General features: G+C 43.5%; 1 protein-coding gene across 4 annotated transcripts in view; it reads left to right on the top strand.

Moving 5' to 3' along the window:
* NAA35 (N-alpha-acetyltransferase 35, NatC auxiliary subunit) overlaps positions 1–22,813 on the top strand; it is a 423,189-nt gene that overhangs the window by 144,269 nt on the left and 256,107 nt on the right. For all 4 annotated transcript variants that reach the window (XM_078675799.1, XM_078675796.1, XM_078675797.1 and 1 more), the window contains exons 7-8: positions 13,925–13,991; positions 14,079–14,122. In XM_078675799.1, coding sequence (XP_078531925.1) covers positions 13,925–13,991; positions 14,079–14,122 — 111 coding nt within the window. The remainder of the gene's footprint in view (positions 1–13,924; positions 13,992–14,078; positions 14,123–22,813) is intronic.

Below are 22,813 nucleotides of genomic sequence, written 5' to 3'. Positions count from 1 at the left end.
TGCCTCTGGACGCTTCTAACCTGATAGAGCCTATCCAGCCTCCTCCTAGAAGAAGCCCTACTCCCTCACCAGACCAATCTGAGGGTGAGGGATATGATGAACAGGACCAATACACCTTCCCCATCAATGAACCAGATGCACATCCAGATGCATATGATGACATTGGTGACCAAGGCACCCAGAGTGTGGGGCAAGATCCACAACCATTCAGTGCACGTGCATCCCCAACAGAGGATTCTGCAGGTTTTCATGCACTAATTGAGAGGGCAGCTGCTAATCATGATGTGGACATGCATGCTGACCCGGTTGAAAAAGACTTTCTCTTTGACACGTTTTCAGTCTCTGAGAGGACTGTAAAGACACTGCCTATGCTCAAGGGAGTCCTCAAACATGCTGCGGACATCTTTAAGGAACCCACTAGGGCGAGAGTGGTCAATCCACGTATTGAAAAAAAGTACAGACCAGCACCTGCAGACCCTGCATACATTCGGGGACAGTTGCCGCTAGACTCCCTGGTGGTCGCCAATGCCCGCAAACGGGCCAACTCCCAAACAACGGGTGAAGCTCCTCCCTCGGATAAGGAGTCCAAAGTGCTAGAGGCAGGGGGCAAAAGAGTAGCTGCACAGGCTGCCAACTTTTGGCGTATTTCTAATACACAAGCACTCTTAGCACGTTACGATAGGGCGCATTATGACACCCTAGAACAGATTGTACAACACCTGCCTCCAAAGTTTCAAGAGGGCACAAAACTGCTTATAGAGGAAGGAAAATTGATCTCCAACGCAGCCATCAAGTGTGCACTTGACGCCGCAGACACAGCAGCTAGGGCGATCAACACTAGCGTCATGCTAAGACGACAGGCTTGGCTCCGCATATCTGGGTTTAAACCTGATATTCAGACAACCATCCTTAATCAGCCAGTCAATCCTGATCGACTGTTTGGTCCAGATGTTGACACCACCCTCGAAAAGATAAAAAAGGACACAGAAACTGCTAAGTCCATGGGGGCCCTACAGTCACAACAGTTTCGTGGCAACAATTTTCGTCGCTCAGGTGCACGTGGAGTCACCAGAGGACAAATGGGTCAACAATCTCAATTCTCAAAAGGTGGAGCACAATCCTCGTTCACAAAACAGAACAAGGGAGGTTACAGAAATAACAGCAACAGAGGTCGCGGCAGAGGAAACAACAGCTCCCGCTCCTCTACCCCAAGCAAACAGTGACTCTCTGTCACTGTCCCCCGACCACTTAACACCTGTCGGGGGGAGACTGCAGCAGTTCCTGCCAGTCTGGAGAAACATCACCACAGACAGGTGGGTGCGTCAACTAGTCCAGTATGGTTATTGCCTAGAGTTGAAATCCACTCCACCCAACATCCCGCCAAGGCAAAGGCCTATGTCCGCAGAGCACTTGCACTTATTGCAGCAGGAGGTAGTGGTGATGCTGCAAAAAGGCGCAATCGAGCTCGTGCCAGTGGAGGAGGAAGGCACAGGGGTGTATTCCCTGTACTTCCTTATCCCAAAGAAGGACGGATCTCTCAGACCCATTCTGGATCTACGTCCCCTAAACCTGTATATACTGTCAGAACATCTCCATATGCTCACACTGCAACAGATTCTTCCCTTATTAAACCAGGGGGACTTCTTAGCAACCTTAGACCTCAAGGATGCTTATTTCCACATACCACTACACCCGTCCCACAGAAAATACCTCAGGTTCACTATCCAAGGCAAACATTATCAGTTCAAAGTCCTACCCTTCGGAGTCACCACAGCCCCAAGGGTGTTTACAAAGTGTCTGGCGACAGTAGTGGCGCACCTCAGGAGGCAGGGCATCCATGTCTACCCCTACCTGGACGACTGGCTCGTTCAAGCCAAGTCAGAACAACAGTGTGCCGCGGACATGTCGACTACCATTCACCTCCTTCACGATCTAGGTTTCTCGTTGAACTACCCAAAGTCGCACCTTCAACCGGCGCATGTCCGGCAGTTTCTAGGCGCGACGATCAATACCCTGACAGCCGTGGCTCAACCAAACCAAGTCAGGATAGACAGCATGCAGTCTCTGATCCAGAAGTTCAGATCACAACACTCACTTCCAGCGAGAGTGTTCATGCAGTTGATAGGCATGATGGCCTCCTGCATCTTCATAGTCCCTCACGCACGGCTACATATGCGCCCGCTCCAGGAGTGCTTAGCAAATCAGTGGACACAGGCTCAGGGACAATTAACAGACCTAGTGTTGGTTACCAGTCAAAAGAACAAAAGAAAACGCAAAATGCCAACACTTTGCCGCCAGGTTCCCTCACCCACAGTCGCAGGGGAATGCGATATGGATGAACTGGTCAGGCAAATTTGCGTATGCTTTTCCGCCAGCCCCTCTGATACCGCTGGTGGCAAGAAAGCTAAGGCAGCACGCGATAACTCTCATCCTAGTTGCTCCAACGTGGGCGCGCCAAGCATGGTACACCACGTTCCTCGAACTCTCAGTGGTGCCGCATCAAAGACTGCGCCTCACGCCCAGACTTTTAACGCAGAACCATGGAGAAATTCAGCATCCAGATCCGCAACAGCTCAACCTGGCGATCTGGCTCCTGAAGTCCTAGAGTTCGGATACCTTAACTTACCTCCAGAATGCATGAACATCATCAAGGAGGCAAGGAAGCCAACTACCAGAGCATGCTATGCTGCAAAATGGAAGCGTTTTGTCATTTACTGTACGGCTAATGACATCACCCCGCTAGATGCATCTATCCCTAACATCATTTGTTATCTGCTACATCTGTACAAGTGCAATCTAGCGTACACTTCCATTCGGATACATCTATCCGCCATCGCAGCATATCTTCAGAATAGGCAGCACCTCTCTGTCTTCAGAGTGCCGGCCATCAAAGCTTTCCTTCAAGGTCTGAAACGAGTCATTCCCCCAAGAACACCGCCAGCTCCGGTGTGGAACCTCAATGTGGTCCTCACCAGACTGATGGGACCACCATTTGAACCACTGCACTCGTGTGAACTCCAGTTCCTAACGTGGAAAGTGGCTTTCCTCATTGCTATTACGTCACTGAGGCGTGTTAGTGAGCTGCAAGCGCTCACAATCCAAGAGCCATTCATTCAGATTCATCCAAATAGGGTAGTACTACGTACTAACCCCAAATTCCTTCCGAAGGTGGTGTCACAGTTTCATCTCAACCAAACTATTGACTTACCGGCATTCTTCCAAAACCCACAAACGGTGGCGGAAAGAATGCTCCATACGTTAGACGTACGGAGGGCGTTGATGTACTACATTGACAGAACACAACACTTTAGGAAAACAAAACAACTTTTTGTTGCCTTCTCACCACAACACAAAGGCAACCCTATTTCCAAAGCAGGAATAGCCAGGTGGATTGTTAAGTGCATCCAAATATGTTATCAAAAGGCCAAGCGCACTTTAACGATACCCCCAAGGGCGCACTCCACACGCAAATTGGGGGCATCCATGGCTTTCCTAGGAAACATTCCTTTAGAGGATATTTGCAGAGCAGCCACGTGGATTACACCACATACCTTTACAAAACACTACTGTGTTGATGTACATTCCAAGCAGCAAGCTGCTGTAGGACAGGCTGTTCTCAAGACACTTTTTCAAGTTTCTGCAGCTGGCACGGGCAACCGCCGCTGATGGAGGGACTGCTATGTATTCTATGCTAAGATATGAATTTAGCAGCCCACATGCCTCGAACTGAATATGCTACTTACCAGTATGCATCTGTTCTTGGCATGTAGGGCTGCTAACATTCATATCGCCCACCCTCCTCCCCGGTGCCTGTCGCAGCTGCAGATATACTATTGTATTCAATCATTAGCATGGACATCCTTTACACTTTTCACTCCATCTTCTGCCACAATGGCGAAAAACAATCTGAGGATGGAGCCGATGCCCATGCGCACTGTAGTCCAGGGGAGGAGCCACCTATCTCAGGATACTTCGAAGACTCTTCCAGGACAACAATGTGCGATCATCCGGACCCAACACTAGGCGGCGATCTAATGCTAAGATATGAATGTTAGCAGCCCTACATGCCAAGAACAGATGCATACTGGTAAGTAGCATATTCATTAAATGGACTGGTGTGAGGAACTCTAGGATGCCAGTGGCCTGGACACCTCCCCAGACACTGGTATGGTTTCTCCTGCTACCGTGGCAAAGGAGGACGGAGCGTCTTATTTCATGGTGGTGAAGACAGCAGCTGAGGTCCTGGATCTCGAGTTGCCCTCGATGGAATCAAGACTAACATCTTGACAAGTTTTGCAGCCGGGAGCTTCCTCTTCAGAACCCTTGCTCCCTTTTAATGAAGCACTGACGGATGTCCTACTGGGAACCTGGTCCAAGCCCAGTACAGGGGCTCCTGTAAACAGTTCAATTGCCGGCTGCCACTGCCCCACAACTGGAGACCCACGGTTCCTTTCTCGGCACCCCAGTGGTAGTCCAAGCCAATCTGTCCCTTGGCGCATTCCCTGCCGTACCTCCGTACAGGGAATCCAAGAGTCTGGACAGCTTGGGGAAGAAGATGTGTTCTTCACCAGCCTTGCGTTGCGGCTGATAAACACTGCACGCTCTGTGGGACACTGTTGCGTAGGTGCTGCCCCAGGTCCTGGAGGAGACCCGGGCTGGGCTCTCCCAAGCAGTAAAAGACATGAGAGATGCAGCAAAGTTTACCATTAGATGTGGTTTGGATATGACCGACTTGATGGGCAGAGTGGTTTCGACGATTGTGGCACGTCAACACGAACATCTGGCTTTTCAGGGGATGTCCAGGCTTCCCTCACGGACATGCCCTTTTATGGCAAACCTCTCTTCGGAGACGAGGCAGACTCGGTGCTACAGCCAAGTCCTTGGGCCTCTCAGTTGCCCCGTCAACCTCAGTCTGCCTTTTGTGGCTATGAAAGGGGTTTTCAATTGCGCCAACCCTACACCAGCCACCACCCCATGCAAGCTGCCCAGTCTTTGCGAGGACTCGGACTCGGTTCATACCAACCCCATGCATCGGGTAGCTAAAGGTCTGCCACAACCATCAATCCCCCTGCAGCTGCAGCATGTAAGCCCACCTAATCTTGCCCTACAGGATCATGGGCGACCAGTTGGTGGCAGAATCAGCCATCATCTCCACCACTGGCAGTCCATAACATCGAACGGATGGGTGTTACAAATTATTCGAAGGGGCTACTCCCTTCCCTTCGAATCCTCCCCTCCCGCTTTGCCTCCCATTCACGATGGGCTGACATTTGTCAGGACAATAGTATTGGACTTGAAGGATGCTTATTTTCTCATCCCCATCATGTATGCCGATTGGCACTACCTGCATGTTACGGTAGGCTACAGGCATTTTCAGTTCACCGTGCTCCATTAGTTCTATTCGCCTCCGCCAAGAACATGCAATGTCAGCAGTTTTGCAGGCTGGAGTTTTCAAGGCAGCTCTCGCTCTGAGGTGCTTTTTATCTCGAGTGGAGCTCAGGCCTGCTTTCCGCCCATACCATTTCTACCCAGCATTCTCAAGAAGATCAGGAATAACCGGAATCAAGTCATCCTTTTGACCCCGGACTGTACAAGGAGAGTCATTTATCCCAAGCTTCTCAGTCAGAGCCTACATCCTCCGATCAGGCTGCCTCTTCGGAAAGATCTCCAGTTGCAGCAGCAGGGGCTGGTCCTTGATCTGAACTGGTCAACTATATGCCTTCTTGCGTGGAGATTGAGCGGCGACAGATGACGGCTTTCGACCTTTCTCCTGAAGTCTGCAATGTTATTTTGGCAGCCAGGTGTCCCTCCAAGACGATGTACGCCTGCTGGCGGAACAGATTTGTATAATATTGTGCAGAAAGTCTATTTATCCCTGTGAAGCAGGGTTGCGGGCGGACCGGAATAACAGGCGGGGAGGCCGGATATAGTGTGCTATGGTCAGCGGCTTTTATTGAAAGTTCAGGACAAAGTCTTTTGGATCGAAGGGTTGATGGGTGAGTCCCGGGTGGATGTGCAGGGCAGGTGTAGCTGGGATGAGGGTCTGGTGCGGCGGGGTCGTCTGGATGGGGTCTTCTGCTGGGCTGATGTCGTCTCTTCCAAGGTGGGGCACTGGTACTCCTCGGAGGTATAGAAGGGAGAGAAGAGTACAGGGCGATTAGTCCTGGGCAAAGGACTCCTGAGTACTTCTACCTACACCGGGGAGTGAGGGGATCAGACACCGAACGTAAGGAAGGGACGGTAGGGGAGAATGGGAAAAGGAAAGTACGAGAGGGAACGGGAAGAGGGTGTTGCGTGTGGCGGGGCAAAGGTTCTCGGGTCTTTTATACAGTGCCAGTGGTCTAGTTTAAATTACAGTGCTTTCGTGCTCGTGAGGTTTTATGTACAATAATTACATCTAAATACAGGGGAACACGGAGAAAGGATGGAGTGTAATCACGTGCCCCGCCGCAACTCTCCTGCGAGTTGCGGCCGCTCTCCAGCCACCTCCTGAGGACGCCACCAGTCTTCGGTCCAGACGTCGTCCTCCTCGTTCTCGTCTCGGTTCTTCTGCTCCGCTCCGCTTGCCGTCGGTGGTTCTTCGCTTGTCGCTGCCTCCTGCCACGAGTCAGCTGCTTGGAACCCCTCTCCTCCCATCCTGACGGCTTTTCTGTGTTCCGGGCAGGTTTCCGGATAAGCACTTCCGGGGTCAGAGTCGTTTGTTTCCGGTTTCTCAAATGGCGCCTCACTTCCGGGTTGAAGGGAGATTGCTTCCGGTCCTTCGGTGTCGGCGGTTGTTGCTGGTTTCTGTAGGGGAAGAGAGAGCGGAGGAGTCCTGTTTGATAGGGACGCTGCATGACCGGTCGCGGAGGTCAGGGACCCCCGGCACGGAAGTCGCCCCGGGGAGGTAAGGGCAGCTTCCTCTCCACAATCCCCTTTCTGCTTCTCTTTCTGATGTCCTTATTTTTCAGTTGGGGCTGAATTTGTGTGAAATCAAGAGTATCCGTCAGAAAAAATGAGTTAATTTTAAAAATATTGACTATTTGCAATAGTGGTTAATCCACTAGTCATTCTTTCCCCTCTAGCGGTTTGAGAAGGCCATGGTCTAATCCCTATAACAGCATGGAATAAAGAAACACGACATGCATGAAATGTAAAAAAAAAATAGGCTGTTATGCCAGCATTTATAAAAATGTTAATACAAAAAAAAACAAGCCAGATCTGAATGTGGAAATTACGATAATTGAGAAATATATGAGGATAATTTCTATGTATTAAGTGTAAATCAAGGTAAGATGCAGAGTGTGAATGACAAGAATACTAAAATTATGGAATATTATGGCTATAGCAGAAAACTGATAAAACTGATATAAGGTCCTCCTAAATGTACAATGTCAATCGATAAGGTCTAAATTGAGGTGTTGGTGGCTTCAGGAGCAAGAAATAATATATTGTTACAACAAAATAGTAAAGATTGATTGATTTTTAGAAAAGAGAAAACAAGTAAAAGAATTAAATAAGTTCACAAGGTTATGTAGAAGAAAGGAGTGTAATACAAGGGTTTTTGTGATGGAACTTGCATGTAAGGGCAGGAAAGTTAATAGCAGAGTACATTTGCAAAAAAACAGATGCTCCTATTTTAGGTTTGATTCACCTGGCCACGTTAACAATGTAACTGAGACGAGGTACCAAAGAAGAAAAAATGATAGTCAAATCCACTGCAGAAATTGTTTATTTTTGGGCGGGGGGAGGTGGAGCTGAAGAGGGACAGACAAAGATAGCCATCTGTATTCACAGATAGATTAGGTAAACTGAAAACTTTTAAGTACAAAACCATGCTACTGAGTGGTGCTCTACCAAAGGTAAACTAAGTCAGAAAACGTATGTTATCTGTGGAGAGAACAGGTTGAAATTAAGGTCCAGAAATTGCATGACAGTTTGTATCATAAAAGAGATAGAAACCTCATATTGGCTGGCACCCATACCAGTGGTACTTAAACCAGATCAGTCTGCTAGAGTGTGTGTAGAACTGCAAGATTTAAAGAATGCCATCTGCATAGATGATTCAGAAAAGGGGGTGGTGATGAACAGAGTGTCTGAATTAAGCAGACCACTCTTACCCAGTCCAAAGATCAGGGCTTGATCCATCACCGTTATTTAGCTCACTGCCCCATCCCAGCTCAGAACCTGGCTATATGCAAATTAGTCTGTCCCTGGCCCAGTGCATCATGGGAACAGGGCAGACCAAACTACCAAGCCAATTCTTCACCAGAAAGGAGACAAGCTTCCGGGGACCGGTTTCTGCCATTTCAGGCGTCGTCGGCCCGGCTTGCTTGAATCCTGATGGAGCAGTGAGCAAGGGACTCATGTCTGAGTATACCCTTCCACGCTTAGGGTGGACAAAATGATTCAGAAAAGGGGGTGGTGATTCAAGCAAGCCGGGCCGAAGACGGCTGAAATGCCAGAAACCGGTCCCCGGAAGCTTGTTTCCTTCCCAGTGTAAGAATTGGCTTTTGTAGTCTGGTTTGCCCTGTTCCCATGATGCACTGGGCCAGGGACAGACTAATTTGCATACAGCCAGGTTCTGAAACTGGGATGGTGCAATGAGCTAAAAAACGGTGTTGGATCTAGCCCTGATCTCTTGACTGGGTGAGAGTACTCTGCTTAATTCAGAGACTCTGTCCATCACCACCCCTTGTTGTAAATAATTTTGTCCACCCTAAGCGTGGAAGGGTATACTCAGATGTGAGTCCCTTGCTCATTGCACCATCAGGATTCAAGCAAGCCGGGCCGAAGATGGCTGAAATGCCAGAAACCGGTCCCCGGAAGCTTGTTTCCTTCCCAGTGTAAGAATTGGCTTTTGTAGTCTGGTCTGCCCTGTTCCCATGATGCACTGGGCCAGGGACAGACTAATTTGCATACAGCCAGGTTCTGAAACTGGGATGGTGCAATGAGCTAAAAAACGGTGTTGGATCTAGCCCTGATCTCTTGACTGGGTGAGAGTACTCTGCTTAATTCAGAGACTCTGTCCATCACCACCCCTTGTTGTAAATAATTTTGTCCACCCTAAGCGTGGAAGGGTATACTCAGATGTGAGTCCCTTGCTCATTGCACCATCAGGATTCAAGCAAGCCGGGCCGAAGACGGCTGAAATGCCAGAAACCGGTCCCCGGAAGCTTGTTTCCTTCCCAGTGTAAGAATTGGCTTTTGTAGTCTGGTCTGCCCTGTTCCCATGATGCACTGGGCCAGGGACAGACTAATTTGCATACAGCCAGGTTCTGAAACTGGGATGGTGCAATGAGCTAAAAAACGGTGTTGGATCTAGCCCTGATCTCTTGACTGGGTGAGAGTACTCTGCTTAATTCAGAGACTCTGTCCATCACCACCCCTTGTTGTAAATAATTTTGTCCACCCTAAGCGTGGAAGGGTATACTCAGATGTGAGTCCCTTGCTCATTGCACCATCAGGATTCAAGCAAGCCGGGCCGAAGACGGCTGAAATGCCAGAAACCGGTCCCCGGAAGCTTGTTTCCTTCCCAGTGTAAGAATTGGCTTTTGTAGTCTGGTCTGCCCTGTTCCCATGATGCACTGGGCCAGGGACAGACTAATTTGCATACAGCCAGGTTCTGAAACTGGGATGGTGCAATGAGCTAAAAAACGGTGTTGGATCTAGCCCTGATCTCTTGACTGGGTGAGAGTACTCTGCTTAATTCAGAGACTGTCCATCACCACCCCTTGTTGTAAATAATTTTGTCCACCCTAAGCGTGGAAGGGTATACTCAGATGTGAGTCCCTTGCTCATTGCACCATCAGGATTCAAGCAAGCCGGGCCGAAGACGGCTGAAATGCCAGAAACCGGTCCCCGGAAGCTTGTTTCCTTCCCAGTGTAAGAATTGGCTTTTGTAGTCTGGTCGCCCTGTTCCCATGATGCACTGGGCCAGGGACAGACTAATTTGCATACAGCCAGGTTCTGAAACTGGGATGGTGCAATGAGCTAAAAAACGGTGTTGGATCTAGCCCTGATCTCTTGACTGGGTGAGAGTACTCTGCTTAATTCAGAGACTCTGTCCATCACCACCCCTTGTTGTAAATAAATCTGCATAGATGGACATCCCCTTCCAATCATTAGGGAAGCAGTAACCACGATGGGGGAAGCCTAATGGTTTTTCACAACAGATTGTTGGCCTGTGACCAAACTAAGCTGCATCCTTTAGCGTGTTACTTGACTTCATTTATTATGCTGTTTGGGTTTACCAATGCAATCGAATTTTATTCGGTTTGGCTTCCACATCAGCTGTTTTTCAGAGATTGTTGCAAGGCTTATTTGGTGATATGGTAGGCATATGCCATGTTCAAGACAATATTCTGGTTCATGCACATACTGAAGGGGAACAAGAAGACAGGTTCCCAGGTTTCAGACATTTTACAGGAAAAGGGCTTGAAGGTTAAAGCAGAAAAATGCAAGATTATGGTGGCCAGTGAGATGTGGTTAGCTAATGTCAAAGTTAGGTTTATTGATACCATTTTGATTACCTCCCACTTGCAGCAAGCAAGACAGTGAGTGGCCTTTGCATTAATAATGTCCAGATTGAACTACTGCAATAGTTTGCCTGCAGGTGCCAACAAACAAACTATTCAGAAATTGCAGGTGGAACAACATGTGTCTGCCAAGGTTGTTTTGAGGCCTTGACGTTCATCGGCCTCAGTGGCTCTCAAAGCCAGTGCATGAGATGGTTCTTTTTAAAATTCTTCTGTTCACAATCGGATCCCACAGAGCGCTTAGGCCATAATATCTGAGGTCTTCATCTGCCAGTTTTCTAAGCCCCCTACTTTCAGACTCAAAACCAGAGGAGGCTAATCCTTTGCTGTTTTAGGGACCAAGGCTTGGAATCCACTCCCCAGTGGCTTGAGATTCATTGGATCTGAATCCATTTTTAGAACACAGCTGAAGACCTGGATCTCCGCTGCCTCGAATTCACTGTTGCCCGCTCTTTCTTTGATTCTGTGATTCTTCCTCTTCCCTTTCTCTCTTGTCATTTACGTGTCATGAATCCTTGCTTATACCACTCAGCGCCAGGATGCTCCTGTGGGAGGGACAGTTTGCGCTTTATAAATTCAATATTCATTCAGAATGCTCTGGTGCCATCTAACACATACTATTTAAAACAAAATGTCAGAGTAATTGAATTATATTTCGCATTTATCATTGTAATTTGTCATGTACAACAAGATTAAAACAATGCAGGCATTATTGAAGAAAGATAAAAATATTTGTATGGGTGAATGAGTGTCAAAAGGAGTTACAAAATGTCTAAAAGGAGATTAAAATTCTCCACCAATAGTTATGTTTGATTTTGAAATGCAAACCCATGCTTACTGCTGACGCAGGGGTCTATGGATTAGGGGGCTGTTTTGAGTTAGATGCAAATTGTGGAGGAGGTCATTATAGCTCTCATGTCTTGCTCAATAAATAAAACAGAGATTCATTGTTCTAAAATTGAGAGGGAGTCACTGGCAATTTTTGGGGCAGCAAGACATTTTAGATTATATGTGGGAATTACAGCTCAAAATTTGGATCATAGGCCTTTGGTACATTTATTAACTATATGAAAGGTACAGATATTGCTTTGCTAAAAAATGCTAAATTTTTAAGAAATCTTGAACAATACAATTTTTGGGTGGAATATCTTGCAAGGAGGAACGAACAATATGCAGAATGTTCAGAATTAGAGTAAATGAGGAATGTGAAATAGGTCCAAAGTTGGAAAAAACAAGGATAGGTAGCTGTCAGATTTATGGAAGTAAAGGCGATTTAGGATGTATGGAGTAAAAGAGTAAAAGATTGAGTTGAGAACCACTACTAAGTAGATCGGGGAAGGTAGGCTTATATGCTATGAAGGATTTCAGCACATCAGTTGCCTCATAGATTCATTGAGTCAAGCTATGTGGGTGTAAGAAAAGGAAATACATGGATTACTGCCAAAATCTTGTGGAATATGCTTTTTGTGTTAGCTCATTAGGGCATTCGGATCAGTGTAGAACAAAGAGAATAACCAGAATAACCAGAAAGTTATTATGGTGGCCAAGTACGGACAGTGAGATAAAAAGGATAGTAATGGAATGTTAAGTTTGTAGCAGTAGTGATACAATTCACAGAACATGTTCACCACTATTGCACCACTATTGCAGCTGGTATCGTTTCGATATCATGGGCAAATGTTGAGATCCATTTTATTGGCTCTGTGGACTTGTTGGGAATACAAAGTGGATTTGCGGTAGTAATAATTGACTATTTTGTCAAAATGGTTTAATGTGGAATTGGTGAATGAGGTACTGAGCCCTAAAACAGGTTAGTATAAAGGGGTCCTTAGTATCCAGAAGAATGTCAGATAATGGCAGTCAGTTTTGTTCCCCTAAAATAGGAAAGTATTTGAAAGGTCAACATATCAGACACAGAAGAACCCAAGAGCCAGCAGATTAGTGGAAAGGGTAAATTATGTTGGTACAAATGTATTCAGTTGGCAGTGACACATCGAAACAATGTATAGATTTCGTTAATCAAATATTGTAGTCTCAGAACAACTTAACACAATATGATCGGTCGTTCGACTATTGAATTATTGAGAGGAAGAAAGCAGAGGATCTAATTAGCAATAGGAGGAGACGGAATAAATGATTGTATGGACTTGAAAGAAACTGAGATTATCAAACGAAAACTTAATGTGTATTAAAAACAAATTGGCAAAAAGTGAAGCGTGAAGAGAATGAATGTTGCAGTGATGGTGAAGAATAAGAATCCACTGAACATTTGCAAAGGGCAAACAATGTATTACGAATCAAACAAATTTGACTATAGGTAGGAATTTATTTAGGATGAGTGAATGGTGTGGAAAAGAGGCAGTATTGTAGTGTTTGATGTCACGGGTGGGGGGGGAATAAAACAGCTCATGTTGGTTTGGCTGAAAAAGTGTAGAAGGTCAGGAACAAGATTACACGTCCCAGGAAAGTTTAAAGATTAGCTGATGTAGCCCACACAACAGATGATCATATGTACCTGTAGAACCAGCCACCACAACAAATTAAATTACCACTTGGCGGTATCAGCTTGCTACTAAAAATAAGCAACATATTGTATATTGATGTTAGTTATTGGAAGTGGTTATACATACCACATGAGGAATTTAGACTCGCAATAGCAAATGTAGTTCTAAATACTGTTTGGGGAAGGGGTTTGTTTGGAATGTTCATGCAGGCTTATTCTGTTATGCATGGCTCGCATAGAGAGCCATTAGCGTGAGTAACTCAATTCTAAATCCAATAATTCGCTGTTGTGACTTGGGAACAGGGGGTAACAAAACCTGTTACCCACTGTTGCAACATCATAAAGGAATTCTAGGCTGCTGTGGGTCCTCTGTCAGAGCAGCACTGGAATCCATGGAGCACAGCTTCTGGAGCAGAGGGAAGGGAAGACGCGTGGAGTGGTAGGGGTGGGTGGCAGCAGTCCAGGTATTTATTGTTGGGATGGGTGAGAGGCCATGATATGTATGTCTCACCCAGGACTTCAGTGGAAACAGTGGCAGGTGATTTGAGGGCCCATATGTCACTTAAAATACCCCCCCACCCCGAATAATGCACATATCTCCCAATTTTCAGTGCTGCCAACTTGCCGCAGGATGACAGGTTGACACAGTGCAAAACTAAATAATGTACATGTTTACCCCGGCTCAGATGTGTGCAAATATTATTGTTTTACGTCTAATTGTGTTTTGTGACGTACAACCTAGTTTAAGATTGGTGCTCTATCATGCATCTGCTTATAGTGTCCTCCATTCATTTGTTGTACTAGAGTGTGTTTTGCCCAAATGTCACTGCTTTTGGTTTCCAGACGCAACGTGTGTTATTGAAAAGAAACCCTTTCCCTTATTTTTGTTTTCAAATTTTTGTAGGAGGATTTTCAGTCTATGACATATGGTTTTAAGATGGCTAACAGCGTGACTGATCTTCGAGTAACAGGTAAAGAAATAATCCTAAATTAGATTCTTAGTTTAAGCTATAATGTTTTTGTTAAGTTATTAATGGAAATCTTATATGGTGTTTTAGGTATGCTGAAAGATGTAGAAGAAGATATGCAAAGGAGAGTTAAGGTACTCATTATTTTTCTTCTTCTTGATCGTATGATTTTATTATATTTCTTTGAAGACTTCTTTGCCTTGTCACCGTAGCATCCTAATGTCGGCCTTTCCTGCTCTGTATTTTCTCGCGTTTTGTGTATTGATTGATCCTGTATTACGTACACAGGTTTAGTATTTCATTGTAATCATCATGCTCTAATTTTGTGGCTAATCTGTTGCATGTGAAGTGCCTTTGTGAATAACTGATTTGTGTTTATTAAACTGAGAATTTTGAACAGGAACTCTGTACATGAATATAATTGCAAACACAAGATCACTGGTGGTTTGAAAGATATGTATGTGGTTGTGAAGCCTGACTAATGGCACTAAAACTATTAAATTGTTAGCTATATACTTTATTTACATTGAGATACCTGGTTGTTGGGGGTCGTTGGCTGGATATTGGCGCACAGTAAAGGAAGGATTGTCACCCGTTCTAGCCCTGTAGGCGGAAAAGGGGGCTTTTAAGAGCTGACTGAAACACGTGCAGGGTGACCCTCTAAGGAAGGGATTTCGGGGAAGGTGTCCAGGGAGATTCAAGGAATGCAATTTGGGTAATATGTGGAGTATGACTAGAAGATGCTAGTGAGAAAAGTACAAAGAATGTGAGGAGACATAGATGCAAATATTTTGATGGAAATAAGGAGAGAAGGGGATGTGCAGCTAAAGGTCTTCCTTGGGTGTTTGTACAGTCCACCTAGTTTCCCAGAGATCCTTTGTGTCAGTAGAGGTAAATGGTGAGACTGAGAGGAATAGAAAGCAAGAAAGATAGAGATTTATGAAAAAAGCTAGGTAGCTTAATATTGAGACTTTGGAGCTTGAGGTTCATGTTGTCCGAGGGCAAAAGGACTACTGCAGGAGTCTGACAAATAATCCAGTTTGCTTAGGACGAAGTTGTTGATGAGGCAATTTTCCAGCATTACAAGGATTCCGACATCAAACTTGTAACCCAGCATCTTCGACAAAATGTAGTTCCCCCACTCTTTTAAAGTAGAGTAAGTAAAGTAAAGTAAATGTTTATTGTTTAGTTAATTAAAACCATAACAATTTAAAACCAGAAAGTAGAAAAAGAAAGGAAGACCAATGTTATACAAGCAAGTTAAAAAAAGAATTAAACAGTACATTCGTTTAATCTCTTCTTAATACTTCTAAAATTCATTATTAAAATTCAGTGCAATAGGTTTGACCTTTTTTCCTCCTTTACCAACTTTCCGACCCTTTAAACAAAGTTTTTTAAATGCTTTGAGGAATTTAATCAGTCTGCCATTCAGTGGAGGGTCTGAAGGGTTTAGGCACGCCATTATTGCAGCTCTACAGGACCTGATGCCTCTTTTATTAAAGCTTGTTTTTAGGAGGATAACTCGTTCATTATACAGTTTCTTGCATGTGCTGGTGTGCACCCAGACAGGCTGGTCCTCCAAAGATGGTAGTGTCCCAAAGCGTAATGCCATAAGTTGCTTTTTTACGTTAATTGAGAAAGTTTCGCTCAAGTATGGCGCCAGTGCAAGGGACTTATAGTTGTTTATCACCATCCAGGGGTGCGACCTTGATCTAAAGATGTTTTTGTCCAATTGTGATGAATGAATTTTTGAGATTTTATTTATAGCTTGTTTGAAGGATTGATACGAGAGGTTTTTGTTTCCATAATTCTTTTGTACATGTGGTTGAGAGGGATTTACATAGGTATTGATTAAAAAAAGAGAGGTTTTGTCCTCGTTTACTTCGGACCAAAGGGCTTCGTTAATTTCTGATGTAGCTACATTTTGTTTCAAGCGATACCAAGTTTTCACTGTCGCATACATTCTGCCTATGTCTTCATTTATTAGGCCGAATTCAAGGCGAACCTGGGCTGGGGAGGCCGACCTTTGTGTCTGAAATACTTTTTTGTAGATGGAAACTATTCCCCACTCGTTATGAAACATGCATTGGAACCAATTTTTAACAGCTTCTGAGATAAAATTTGAACCATCCTTGCCAACCTGAGAAAGAAGATAGTGTGCCCTTTGTGGCCAATAGTCTATTTACCATGCATAATCAAGACTGCTGCAGCATAAACGTCCTTCAAATGCTGGTTGCAGATAACCTACAATGAACCCATATTCATTAAGAATTCTACTGCCAAACATAATAATAAATGTATTTATTTATTGAGTTGTTTTATAACCACCTTTTTGTCTTCAGCCACTATAGAGCATTGCATTGTTTTGGGGTGCAAATAATTAAAGGTGGGGCATTCGGATGAGGTTAGACTGGTGTTGCAGTCAGGAAGACATCGGTATTAGCTGTTCAGTCCATGTACTCTGTAGCTGCAGGGCACGGCACATTTCTAAGGGAAAGAGTGATGGTATAGAACTTAAATGTTTGCTGGGGAATATCTTTTTGAAGAGGCTAGTTTGCAACATTCTCTTGAAAGCAGATTGTTTTGGTTTAGGTGGGTTCACAGGTCTGGGTTCGGGCCCTTCACAAGCTGTGCTTGATGAAATATTATAGTTATTTTACGACAACTACTACTGCATTTACATCTACATCATTACATAGCTCCCTGTAGCCTAGGGTCACTAAACGCTGGTATCCCACCTTGAACTGCATAGAAAGGGACCCTGAGCTTGGAACGTTTTAGAAAAGTTAAGTTTTCGATGTGCTTTGACGACTAGAATAGAGAAGCTTTGTCCTTGTTTGGAGGTCAACTTAAACGTGGCTGCCACCATTGAATTTTCACTTCAACTCCTAAGCGTGTGGGCTGACCTATAGGGGGGCGGAGATATACTTCTGATGGAGCCAAAATGTGCAGACGTGTGTGACTTAAATAAACCGTGTTTTTTACTGCAAGCCAATGTAGTGCACACTAGGTTGATGAGAACTTTTTTTATTTTTTTTACTCTTAAAGTTGTATTGGCATTTGTAAGTAATGGCATTACATCTGCATGGGTGGGCATCATTTGCTTCAATTACCACTTACAGACAATGTAGTTCCCCCACACAGTCCTTTATAATATAATGCCTACAGAATATCTCATTAAACTAACTCTCTCCCCTCCCCTTTAAGTCCGTGTCAAATTACATGGTTACGTGCAACATACAAGATTATTACTATTTGCTGGAATACCAAATATGGCCTAGGCAGTTTTTCACTCTTATTCCCTTCTTTGGGAGGCCTCCCCTCCCAGGGCTTCTTGGGATGTAGGCGCTTGGACTCCCTGTAGGTCCGCCAGCATAGAGGCCCATGCCAGTAGGTCCTCTTCAACTTTATGATCCTTCCCCACAAATTTCATTTGTAACGACTCCGCAGTCGCTCACATCTCTAATCCAGTCCACAGGCTGCGGGGGCCAAGGATGCATCCTTGCTATAACTACACACCTACAAGCCAGGACAAGTCCCAGATTGACAAATCGGCTACTTAGTTTCTTGTACTTTGGCGCAGGCTATACTCCCAGTAGTTCTTGCCTAATTTCTCTGGGAATGTTCCAGCCGGTGGCCTCTAGCAGACGTGTAAGTACTTCCTCCCAATGGGGGAGCAGTAGCGAACATGACCAGACCATATGAAGAAAGTCCGCCCCTTTGTCTGTTGCATCTGGGACGTTCATCCCTATGAGATGGGTAGATTATGTGTAGCATGCATGGAGTGAGGTATACTTGATGTACTAGATTGTATTGAAGAAGCTTAAATCGTGCATTTGCACTAACCCTCTGCATCCCTTCGTGTACCTTTCTCCAGTCACTCTCCGTCAGGGGTTCATCCACTAGCATATCCCACTTTAACTGGATTCTAAGGGTCACTCCCAGTAAATCATCTCTCTGGGCTCTGTAAAGATGGGAAATTAGTCGCCTATCCTGCCCCATGTACAACATGACTTTCAGAGTGTTAGTGGTAGGAGGTTCCTCTGGGAATCCAAGCTAAAGCTCACGTACAACACTAGATATTTTCCCACATTACAGTCAAAGTCAAAGTCAAAAGTTTTTATTTGTTTTGGTACTCAACTGAGGACCACAAATATTATATAAAACAATTTACAAGGAGAAAATTCATTACAAATTAATACAGTGTTAAAAAGGATTTTAAAAATTTATAGAAGTTATAACATACAAATTCATTTGGTGGGTGTTTATACACCAGTAATTGTTCCTTTACTGTTGAAATTCTACATTTGCAGTATATGGGCTCTAGATATCTTGACCGTGCTGTTACTACATTAGGGCTAGGGCATGCAAATAGGAGGTGCTCAATGTTCTGGTCACCCCCTTGACAAAGGGTACATAATGGGGATCCACCAGGTGACCATCTTGATATAAAGGTTAACACTGGTAGAATACCTAATCGCAACATAGTAATTGCCCTCCTTGCACCATGTGTAAGGGAAAACCCTATGTATGGCTGACCCTGCTTGTACTCCAATGATTCAACGAAGAGTTTATAAGTAGATAATTTGTTAAAGTGTGCGAAGTCAAGTTCAAAACTCAGTTTAGGGGTAAAACATTTTTTAAAATGTTTCAATTGCAAGGTTGACCAGGTGAGCAAAATATCCGTACTGATTTTGGCAATTTGGAATACCACAGTCATATTCCTAGAGAATGTTTGCTTTGAAGCATCTAGTTCAAAAGTCTCGATTTTAAGCAGGGGTACGTAGTGTTTCTTCTTTTGCGTGAAGGAGATTATAAGCCCACCTGATAACATTAGCAACGGCTATAGCATAGGAACTTGTAAGTGAAAATTCTAGTCTTAGAGCTTGGACCGGTGTGGATTCTGAGACCTTCAAGATTTTTTTCAGGATTTTCCCTTCTTTTAGGTCCATATAAGCCCACTGTTTTATAGGGATGTGCTCCATAGCGTAAGATAAAACAGGGGGGATTTTTACTCTGTATATTTTTAGCAGTGAAGAGAAATGCCTGTTCCCTGTAGCAGAGTAGAGTCTGGAGAGGGCCCCGGCATGTAGTTCTGATTTCCTTTTTAAGTTATTTATCTGCTTTGTATTTTTTAGATTCTTTGAGAAGATCCTACCGAGATAGGTGTATTCATCAACTTCTTCTACTTTTTCTCCGCCGAGCCTCCAACGATACTTAGCACTTTGTTTCCTGCCAGAGAAGGAAACAACTTTTGTTTTTGTTAAATTCGGAATTAGAAAATTGTCCTTTGAATATTTATGTAAAATATCTAGGAGCTTTTGTAAACCAAAGGGCGTAAGGTCCAACATCACAATGTCGTCAGCGTAGAGCAGGGCGTGTATACTTTGTGCAGCGATCTTCGGAGGCAGACTTGAACCTTGTTGTAGTTGATATGGCAGGTCACTGAGATATAATGAGAATAATATCGGAGCTAGGAGGCACCCTTGTTTGAGTCCATTAGCCGTTTTAATTGTTTTAGTCAATCCTTTTTCACACCCCATTTGCACTTTACACCATGTATTGGTATGGAGATTAATTATGATCTGCAGCAGTTGTTCCGGTATTCCTAGTCTCCTTAGTTTGTTCCATAAAGTTGGTCTGTCGACACGATCAAAAGCGGTAGAATAGTGTATGAATGCTGCGTATACAGACTGAGATTTCCGTACTATATATTTGTCCAAGATGGTCTGGAGAATTGAAATATTGTCAATGACCGAATGATTAGGTCTAAAACCTGCTTGAAACTTGGGTATTAAACCCAGCGAAAAAGCCCAGTCTTTTAGTCGATCCAATACTTCTGCGGCAAAGATTTTCCCTGTAGCATCCATCACTGCTATTTGGCGATAGTTGCCGGCTATGTTTTTGTTCCCCTTTTTATAAATAGGGATAATGATGCTCCCTTGCCATGACTTTGGTATTTTCCTAGTTTTAAAGATGTAATTAAAAAGGGGTGATAGCATCTGACTCCACTCCTTGGGGTCTGCTTGCAGGACCTTGATGGGTATTTGGTCAGGGCCTGAGGCACCAGTGCTTTTTGCTTTTCGAATATGCATTGCTATAGAGAATGCTGAGGTGTTTATAATCGGGGAATTATTCTTTTCCATGGTGTTATCAGCGTCCTTTTCATCAGGATTGGTTGGATTTGCCTTATATAGTTCACTCAAGTAAATTTCCCAGTCATAAGGTGGGACCGGAATAGCTTGAAGTTTCTTTTTTGTTCCAGTTATTTTAGCAATTAGGGACCAATATTCTCTCTGATTATATTTTTTAGCGGCTATTTGGATATCAACCCAATTACGGTCTTGCAACGTTCTTTTGTGGCTGTGCTTCTCTCTTCTTAATTGATTTTTTAACTTATTAATTTCTGCCTGAGTTGATGGAGAATAATTCAAGTATTGAGCTCGTGTGAGTTTATTGAGTATTTTTGCAGTAGGTGTATTCCAGTTTTTATTTTTGTTGTTCTTCTTATTATTCACTGATGAAACCTGTTGTAACTTATCTAGAAGAGCACATTTAAGTTTGTTAACTATGTATTCAAAATTTGTTATTGGATCATCTGAATATGTTTTTGTTAGAAGTTGAGTATGTGTAATCAGAGCGGTTATATTGTCCAAGGTTGATGAATTCCAAAAAATCCGCCTCTGATCAGCTTTTACCAGGATGGTGCTATTATAGAATGTGATCTGGCTTGTAGAGGAATGGTTGGCCATCCAATGAGTGGATAGATGTAATAGTGCGTGATCACTCTCATCGATAAAGTTGGAATGCAAATACGTAACTGTCTCCAATAATTCCATGCCACAGATGATGTAGTCGATAATTGAGAAGGTTCCATTTCCTCGTCTAGTATACGATGCCGGTGTATCTCCTTCTACATTGCCATTCAGGATTGTCCCATTTAGATTTGGAAGTAATGATAATAGCAATTTACCTCTTTTATCTTAGTTTATTCCTTTGGGAAATTTTGGAATAGATATTTCCAGTGATTCTTCTTTATATAGGTTTACCCACTTTCTAATCTCACAGTTAGAGATTTTTCCATTAAGATCGCCCATGATTATATATGACTGATATAATCGAGCTTCTATTATCTGAGAGATTGTTTCCATAATATCCGCAAATAGGGCGTCTTGGTTAGTGCCAGGTGGGGCATATACATTAAAGAGCAGGATTTCCTTTGGTGGGGCTGTAATGTCTGTTTTTAATGATACCTTAATGCATTGAAGATTATCGGAATTGGTCTCGACGATCTTTTGAGCCCATAGATATTCCTCCCTGAGTAGGATTGCCAGTCCACCCTTTGCATGGCCCCGATTAGTTGCTTTTGCAGGAATATCATAAACATAGTAGCCTTTATGGAAGAAAGATTTTGTTGCCCAGGTTTCCTGTAGAATCAGGATGTCAGGTTGATTTAGGGTAGCTTCAATCATTTTATTCTTAGTTTTTCCAGCCATATTCCACGAGGTAATCTTCAAGCCTTTGTTAAACAGTAAGTTGTTGGCAGTTAATGATTTTGTTACTGTTTAGTATCTCCGAGACCCAAGCCCAAGACTTTATAGTTTTTTTGACCTCCTTTACTTCTAAGTCTTTGCACCAGACTACCCTTTCACCATTGTTCACATGGATTTTCAGGGTATCCTTCCCTGAATGAATCGATCTTGAATCTTCTGATACAAGAGTATTTTTGTAATGATTTTTGGATTGCATGCACAAATTTGGCCCAAAAGGACCATTGGACCTTTTATTAGATTTATTTTCCTCCGGTTCAGATATTTCAATTACGTCATAGCCGCATTTATGAAGTATCTCCTTTTCACTAAGAATAATCCCAGGGAGAACTGATGACCAAAAGGATACCATCGCTATTTTGTTATTTTCTTTTTTGGGGAAGATCACCAAGTCTATTTCATTGCTGGTCAAAGATTGTAGAGGCAGTATTTGTTGGAGAAGATTGATTATCCTTCCTCGATTGAGTGGCACGTTATCGATTGGAAAAAGTTCTTCAAATTGTATACATTTGGAATATTTTGCTTCCCCACGTAAGGATTTCTTATCATCTTCTCCTATTCCTTTATTTCTATGCCCTATTTCTGAAAATGATATGGACGGAAGGTATTCGTCAGCTCTTGGATTCAGTGATTGTACTTTCTGTATGATTTTTCTGTCACTCGTTGCCTCTTTTTTGATGATATTAAGGTTTGGAATTTCCTCTTGTCTCTCACAAATTTTTCGAGGTGTGATAGGTTATTGAAATTTGAGCTTACGAGTTTTCTTTTTATTAATTCTTCTTATCGGCTTTCTTCTCCTTTTTTTCCTTCCTTCTTCCTGGATTTCTGTTATTTTAGAGGTTATTTCTCCTTGCTCAGCATCAGGTATGTGTTTAGTGCTGTTTTCCTGGTCACCCTTGTCACAAACAGTTTTATGCGAATCCATTTTTTTGGTAGGGTTTGAAAAAATAGAGTACTGTTTGACAACTTTTTGGGGTTCTTTAGGGAGTATATGGTGTAATCCTTATGGATTTCCAGATTTTCCTTTATTTGTTTTCCTATTTTTTCTATTTTTGATGTTTGAGTACTAGAGTCACGTTTTGTTTGTATCTGTATACTTTTGTTGATTTTAATTGGGTTATTCTTTTGCAATTGCGTCGTATCAGATGTTTGTTGTTTTTTCATTGCTTCGGCGGATTCTTTTTTCTTTTTCTCCTCTACTAAAAACGTTAGTATACCAATTTGTACGTCTAAAGTTTGATCCGAATTTTCCAGAATATGTCCTAGAAAAGAAAG

This window comes from Lissotriton helveticus, chromosome 2_1 (assembly GCF_964261635.1).
Source record: "Lissotriton helveticus chromosome 2_1, aLisHel1.1, whole genome shotgun sequence".
In the NCBI taxonomy this organism is placed as follows: domain Eukaryota; kingdom Metazoa; phylum Chordata; class Amphibia; order Caudata; family Salamandridae; genus Lissotriton; species Lissotriton helveticus.
The sequence above is the reverse complement of the archived record's forward strand: the minus strand, read 5'-3'. Positions and strand labels throughout refer to the sequence as shown.